The sequence below is a fragment of the Phaethon aethereus genome, assembly GCF_964289735.1.
Source record: "Phaethon aethereus genome assembly, chromosome: 9".
In the NCBI taxonomy this organism is placed as follows: domain Eukaryota; kingdom Metazoa; phylum Chordata; class Aves; order Phaethontiformes; family Phaethontidae; genus Phaethon; species Phaethon aethereus.
In genome coordinates, this window is record NC_138585.1 from 28047700 (window position 1) to 28055740 (window position 8041).

General features: G+C 41.9%; 1 protein-coding gene across 1 annotated transcript in view; it reads left to right on the forward strand.

Annotated features, from left to right (window-relative positions):
* Positions 1 to 504: 504 nt before the first annotated feature.
* Positions 505 to 8041, forward strand: part of GPR149 (G protein-coupled receptor 149) — a gene marked incomplete at both ends in the record, with an annotated part of 24758 nt that continues 17221 nt past the window's right edge. Inside the window, 3 exons of the mRNA XM_082003891.1 lie at positions 505 to 1473; positions 2510 to 2702; positions 5654 to 6048. Of these exons, the coding sequence (XP_081860017.1) occupies positions 505 to 1473; positions 2510 to 2702; positions 5654 to 6048 (1557 nt within the window). The remainder of the gene's footprint in view (positions 1474 to 2509; positions 2703 to 5653; positions 6049 to 8041) is intronic.

An 8041-nucleotide genomic window follows, 5' to 3' on the forward strand; every position in this document is an offset into this window, starting at 1 on the left:
AGAAAATACTCACTCCCCTCGGCTCCGCTATCCTGCTTGCATCTGACTCCTCCCTCCTGCAGCTCAGAACAGCACAGGGCGAATCCAACAGCCTCTCATTTCTACTATGTTTTTCCCTGAGCTACTAGAGCTTGAGCATACCTGATACTCTGCCTCCGTTGCAACTGAACTCGTGAGTAAGGCACACTGCCTGATATCCGTCAAAAGTGAATGGCATGTTGTTACCTGAAGAGCCTAAATTAACCATCTTCCAGTACTGAAAGGATTATGAAGAACTGCATTTTTTTCAGCACCTTTGATACTTCCTTGTTGCCTGATTTTTCAAGAGCATGAGTCGTTCTGGTTATCAAGGGTGCCTTCACCTGAATATTTCTTCATCAGATGCCACAGAAGAGAATCTAGGAAAACAAAGAAACTTGTGATGTGGAGCTAACGGTTCTCTTTTCAGCTAGTGAAAACTTGCAGAGTCAGTGAGAAGGCAAAAAAAAAAATTTGCCAAGGACAATGTCGGTAACGCCTAATAATTTGTCACTCAATGGGACAAGCTTCTTTGCTGAAAATCATGGCATTGTGGATAAGCCTAGCGAGCAGAGAACTTTGAATGTCTTTCTATTTTGCTTGACTTTTATCATTGCATTCACAGCACTTCTGGGCAGCATTTATTCACTAGTTTCCCTGCTGAAGATGCAAAACAAAACCACGGTTTCAGTGATTGTGACCTCTTTGTCAATAGATGATTTGATCAGCATTGTGCCAGTGATTATTTTCATGCTCATCCAGTGGTCAAGTGATGCTGTCCCCCAGCCTCTGTGCACCACCTCAGCGCTTATATATTTATTCCAGGGCATTTCTAGCAACCTGAAAGGGTCTCTTATAGTTTCTTACAACTTCTACACCATCAACAAAACCGAGGCAATGAGCTGCAGCACTTCCAAGCAGCGAGTGAGCATGGTATGGGCCATTCTGACCATTTGGATTGTCAGTTTGCTGATCTGTATTTTGCCTCTCTGTGGTTGGGGCAAGTACATCCCCACCTCCTGGGGTTGCTTCACTGACTGTGCCAGTTCCTACATCTTGTTTTTATTTATTGTCTACTCACTGTGCTTTTGCCTCCTCACAGTGCTGTCTGTTCCTCTAACTTACCAGTTGTTGTGCTCAGATGAGCAGCAGCTATTACACATTGATTACCAGGAAATCTCTCGGGGCTACATCACGCCTGGGACACCTGCAGGCTGCAGTACTGCTACTCCATCTCTGTCACCGGTGGACCCTGTGGATAAAACCCTGAAGCATTTCCAAAACACATGTCCAAGCTCAGAGGCAGTTTTCAGGAAAGATGTGGCTGAGAGCGGTGCACCCGAGCCCCGTTGCATGAACAGCATACAGAGCAGGAGCTTCACGGTGGGCTTTGCCCAGAAACGGTTCTCACTCATTCTTGCATTGACAAAAGTCATTCTCTGGCTTCCAATGATGGTAAATTGTCAGATTGCTTTACTTTCCAATGTTTACTTATATTTAAATGGCATGTGAGTTGGTGTGCCATGAATTGAAACAGGTGGACAATAGCCATTGCAGTTGTTCCTTACAGTGTAGCTTGTGCCGGCAAAAGTCCTCTTAAGCAGGTCTGTGTCACTACATGAATGTAACTGGCTTTCAGCAGATTTGGCAGAGCCTGATTTATCAGCGTGTTACTCCGTCTTCACATCATTTGTATCACCTGAATACAGGGGTGAGTGAGGCCCACCCCTCTGCATTGCCAGCTGTCTGACAAGCCTTTGTTCCGCAGTGTGGGGCCTGGGAATTGTACTAAGCTAGCTCTTCCAAACCCTCCTCCTAGCTGTGAGTCACGTCCTTTGCCAGACTGGTTAAAAACCAGGGGTTTGTTAGAAAAATGAGGTTTGCTTACATGTCTGTAATCTCTGTAGCACTGGGGGCGGGGGGCAGGTGGGAAGGAGGGCTGTCCTTGTGCATGCACTAGTGTATTTGGGAACAGGTACATGCATGTATAATTAGAAAGGAGTCTGTTGAGAACATGGAACATGGGTCTGGGGCACTGTTATCCCTGTCCCGGGAGTGTGTATGGACTGAGCACCTGAGCTTCTCTCAATGGAAGGAGCGTTACAGAGCATCTGCAGCGCAGCCCTGTGTGGTGCCAAGTTATCTCTCCTGTTCCCTCTCAGGAGTTGGGGTTCCTCGGTACCATGCAGGAGAGACTGAGCTAACAGTCTCTTCTAAGTTGCTTGGATTGCGAGTTGCTTGTTTTAGTAGTGCTCAGGCAGCTATATTTAGCTTAAGCAAGGGTTTTTCTGAGAAATGCAGAATGAGGAGGAGAGCCTCTCTCAGTGTGTTTTCTCCACTCCGTTAGAAACGAAATTGTTAGGCTGAGCAAACATTAATGACAACCTGTGTCTTTTACTTGTGTCATATTCATGGTGAGATGTTCTGTTTATTCCTGGAAGTATCTCATGTGCCTGAAGCGATTTAAATTTCAAAATGCTTTGCCTTTCAGATACAAATGGTCATCCAGCACATCACCGGTTTTCAAAGCCTTTCATTTGAGACACTTAGCTTCCTGCTGACTTTGCTGGCTGCCACAGTCACCCCAGTATTTGTCCTGTCAGAACACTGGATCCACCTGCCCTGTGGCTGCATCATTAATTGCAGGAGGAATTCATACGCAGTGTCTTCTGAAGAACTCAAAAGTAAGTATGGAAGGGTGACGCACAGCTGGAATGCATCTTGTAGTGAACGGGATAGGAAGTTGGTGCCAGTAATAGTACTTTGTACTCCTTGAAATCACTTACCTGAATTATATAGACATTATTCAAAACAATATATGAAACTCACAACATTCATGTGAGACAGCTGGATGGAAATAGTGGATGCTGAGGCACAGAAGCTTGGCTGATTTTCCCAGGTCACTGCCAGCTCTTTTAGCAGAGTCTGATGGCCTCTGAATCCTAGTTTCTCTCTCCTCTCCTACCCTGGGCAAGATGTATCTACCAAGATCTGACTTCTACCAATCAAATACATGGAATATGCTAAACACGTTTAATGGCGTGGGGGGAAAAAGGCATGCTAATTGCAGGCAAACTATAAGGAGAGGAGCTATTGTTTGTACCCCTGTGCTGTAGCTACTAACCAGAAATCACAGCGACACCAATAAGCAAATAGCAAAGGACGTGGTTTATGGGAGTGGCCTGCATCTCGGTGCATTCATGCCACTTGCTGAAAGCTGAGGAACTCCTACATAGTTTTTGCCTAAACATATTTCCCTGCATGTTTATGAAGTTTTCCTTGGTGTAACAGAGGACACCGGACCTTCACTGGTAACGTTCCTGGAATCTTCTAAAGCCCTGTTTTTTTCTGGGCCTCCATATAAAACCAGCTGGAGGAATCCCTGCTCATGCTGCCTCTGCCAGAGGCTGTCTGCGGTTACACAATTGTTGTTCTTTTCATAAAGAACTGGATAATGTGGGAATACTCAGTCAGAGAAATAGAGGACAAAGAAATACAGCTATCACTGTGAATGCATCTCTAGTGCAAACCACATTAAGGCTTCTGCGAACATGAATAACATTGTCATATTTGTGACTAACAGACTGCATAGTGCTTCCCTGCAAATTTCCTGGCCACAGTTACTTAGGAAATACCTCAGTCTCCAATGTTCACGTATCTGCATGGAGAGATTGCATTTTGAATTACAAATGAAAATATGTTCCCAGTATTCTTCTGAAAGAAGCTTTTGTTATTAAATTGTCTTATCGAAGCTTATTATACCTACTAATATAAGTTCAGCATCTTTACTAGTGATGAATTTACATTAATTACACACAAGTGTATGCATATATGTTCATACTTATTTGCTTTCTGGGACAACTGAAAATGTATGAACTTAAAAATACTCATCTGTTCAACAGTAGGTAACTGTGCAAAGTTTGAAGGATAGAAATCTGCCACAGGATATTAAATACATCTGTATCTGCTAGATCTCTGTTAATATATAATAAACGTGTTCTGGTAAAAATATCAGTAAGGAAACCTACAAGGAGAGAAGATAGAGCAAGAGTTGTTTTTTTTTTTTTTTACTTTGCATTCATAATTATATCAAGAATAACTTATCAGAAAAATAATTAAAATTTCCTATTTAGAATGCTGCAATTATATTCATATATTAAAATGATAGATTTGTGCATTAATCTTTCAGAAATGAGAGTTGCAGTGCTAGCATTTCATACAGTTGTACCTTGAGGCCTCGTCCAAGGGGAACTGGAAGTGCTGGCAAGTTTTCTTTAGAAAGTTAGAATTTAGAATAGAATAGAATAGAATAGAATAGAATAGAATAGAATAGAATAGAATAGAATAGAATAGAATAGAAGTTCAGTTAGAAGGGACCTACAAGGATCATCTAGTCCAGCTGCAAAAGTTAAGAGCTAAATACTTCTGAGGATCTGGGCATTGTTTCCCATTCTCTGGGGTGAAAGTCCTCTGACATCAGTGGATGAATTCCTGACATGCACTGCATGTTCAGGGAGAAATAAAGCTCCTGAATCCTGGAGAAAAGCCATTCTCATTCATGGCTTTAACTTGCTTTGAACACACTTCCCAAATGCAGAATCACTTGTGCTTCATCTGATGACATTTTAACCATTTTCCCAGAGAGGATGAGTGCAGTTCATCAAGAAGGTAGTTTATTTCAGATGTATTTAATAATGCTATTTAGAGAGATAAATGTACAACAGATGGAAAATTAGCAATTATGAAATTATTTAAAATAAATCTGTGACTTTTGGATATTTGTACTAAAGACTATTCTCAAGTTTTAATGCAATCATTGCGAAGGTCAGAATTTCACCCATAATTAAATACAACTGTTGAGCAGAAATAGAGGTTGTATAAATGTGTCCCCATACCTTTTATTTTGTAATTTAGTTTTGGTGGGAAGGTGATTAGTTAAATAAAAGGCACTTCTTTAGTTACTACATAAGGTAAGAGGCTAAGGGGAAGGATGAACAATCTCAGGTAATTTCTGTTAGAAAGGAGGAAGAATGAAAGGGTATAAATAATGATCGAGAATTTTTATTTAATTTTCAATTACTGTGTAAGATTAGTTGGAGCACTGAATTTAGAATGGAGAATACAAAAAAAATTGTGTAAATACTTAAAATATTTATTTGTTATTGTAGAATTCTGTTTTTCTTGCTTGACTATTGATATTGAAGGTTAGTTATGTATTCTCTGAAATGTTTTGTCATTTTGTACAATTTTTCACCTCTAGAAATATAGCAGAAACAGGCTCTGAAAAAAAAGAGTACTACAAAATTTAGATATTTTCTTCTTGTGTGTATCCCACAAAACACCATATATCGTGTGGTTTTGAAAACGGCAGATAATCTACCAGTTTGTGGAAATCCATTAATTTTGGAATGTGTAATCTCTGAATTCATTAAGAAGATGGTGTAATAACATACTATCTGAGAAGTCTTTCTCCTTGACAGTTCATTCTTTTTATGGATAGAGAATTGCCTGTTTCTAGCTGTAGTTAAATAATTTATTCCATCTTTTAGAATGTCATTTTCACTGTGTGTGTAATCTCATTTTTCTTCTTGGTTTTGACTCTCTTTAATACGACTTTTCTTCCCTTTCTGCTTAGCCAAACGTAGGGGTTTCGAGTTCAACCTGTCATTCCAGCAAGGCTATGGAATCTACAAAATATCCCATGAAAAGCACCACCACGACGGTGATGGTAAATCTACGTCCTGTCACAACTTGGTGAGCTACGGCTGCGGCACCTGGGAAGAAGCGCGGAGAGGAAGGGGCGATGCCGGTGGCCCCGGGAGGGCGGCGTTCAGCACCACGGCCCGGGCGGACAGCTCCCGCGGCGGGCCCCGCCCGCCGGCCGCCCCGGCAGCCCGGGCGGGAGGCGGGGGCCGCCCGTCGCCTTCCCCGGAGGGGCCGGACAGGCGGCGGTCTCATGAGGAGAGCCGTGAGCCCGAACTCGCGGACTGGGAGTGGTGCAGGAGCAAATCGGAGCGGACGCCGCGGCAGGTAAAATAGGGATTTGCCCTTATTTTTTTTCTGATAACAAGAATTACCTTGCAAAACCAAAAGAATCATTTTTACTTATGCTGAAATTGCTATTAGTCCTATAGGTAGTATAGTTACTTTTAGTAAAAATCATACGTAGCGTTGTATATTTTAGTAACCACACACTTATTTGCACCCAGGTATGAATCTCGCTGCAGAAGCTTTGATCTTTACACTGCGCCAAAGCAAACCTGTGGGTCTGAACCCCTTCCTAAAACTGTTTAAGTTGGGCCCATCCCTAACAAAAATAAGTGCTGGTTACATGATGAAATGGGGCTCTCAGAGCTCCCCATTTCTTAGCTGTGCCTGATCTGAGACCAGACCAAGTACTTCATCCATTTGCACTACTTTAAAAGGCAAGGATAAAGTCAAGCGAACACACTGAACCCTCCAACACAGTCGTATCACTACATATTTGCCTCCCGCAGCCTGAAAGGAGCCCTGGCCTTCTCCTTTACTTGCCAGGAGCTGTTTCAGGTCTCTGGATGTGGTTTTCTTTGCATCATGCAATAATTTCTCAATTGTCTTCTTAATCATGGCTTTTTTATTAGTAGGATTAGGATTAGGATTATTTTGTGTGCACCTGCATGATCTGTATATGGTAAGAATTTGGTGTGAATTATGTTAATTCATCTTAATGATAGGAATTTTCTCTCCAACATACCTCATTTTCAAGAGTAGTTGCAAGCATCTGGTGACTTTTTTGTCATGCTTACCTTCTGGGTAGGGGAAAAGAAGAGAACTGGAAAACCAAACATGAGTGGTAAGTCCACAGATAAATGCAGATTTCAATCTGGGCACAAAGCTTCCTATTAGTTTCAAACAAAAAGATTGCAAATATTATATTGTTCATCCCTTTCCTTTAGATGGTGGACAGTTACTAGGAAGAAGAAATTCTGAGAAATTTAGTAGTTTTCAGGAGCTCTGAGGAAAAAGTGAAGGTGGAGTCTTAATACATTAGCACTTGAAATTGAAAGACTCGTTAAAGGTGTCTGTAACCTCAGCTCGTGTAGTTCTTTGCACAGAGGTTCTGATTCTGCTCTCTTACATTTGCTGTGCACTGTATTGAATCCAACAGAACTTTCCGCAGCTTGGGAGGAGTATCAAAAACCATAGCCTTTAAGGACATGCTGTCTAAAATTAATTAGAGAGTGCTCCAATCTTGCTATGTGACTCTTTCACCTAAAGGTGTGTCCTGCTGAAAGTACCACCATTGACACAAAAGTTGGCGTTTGCTTTCAGTTATCAGATTGCAGGATTATGGTCTGTTCCAGGTGCAAAGACTTCATTTGCCTGTTCCTTGCCACGCTGATAGTGGCATATCAAGAACAGCAGGATCACTGATTTTCTCAGCTTGGAAGCATTTTGGTTCTGCCATGACAAACCTTGTTGTTAGTGCCCATACTGGGAGGGTCTGCACTGACTTCTGGCTAGAGCTGGGTTCAACACTAAAGAAGAGCTGTGAGAGAGAGTTGCCCAAAACTGGCATTTTTAGAAAGGCAGACACTGAAATTGGATCCAGCAAAAGGACAGCTATTATCTCATGTAAGAACATGGGTTTAAAGGAGAACTGCAAAGCTTTGCCTTTATTTTGCATAATTGGTGTTTGTTTAAGGGACAAAGTGTCACAACAGCTACTGCAGGTTGAATGCTCTTAATGAAAGAAAGATTGTTAGCCATTCCTTGTGAGGTGTCTGTTAAGCAGGTGATGAATATGAGCATTTTCTGTCTTCTAAAAATTCATGGTTATGAACCAAAGTCCAAACACTGGCATGAGGCCCCAGGCGAGCCTGCGGTGCGAGATCCGTAGTGGAAGTTGAAATGAGCAAGAGCTGTTTTTCCCTGTGGAATTTACGTGCTGCCTTCATCACATATTGGACTCTAAAAAGCACCTCAGAGTGCCCTAGGGAGTGAAAAGAGGTAATACTGTATCATGCCGTTATCTGCTGCTTCT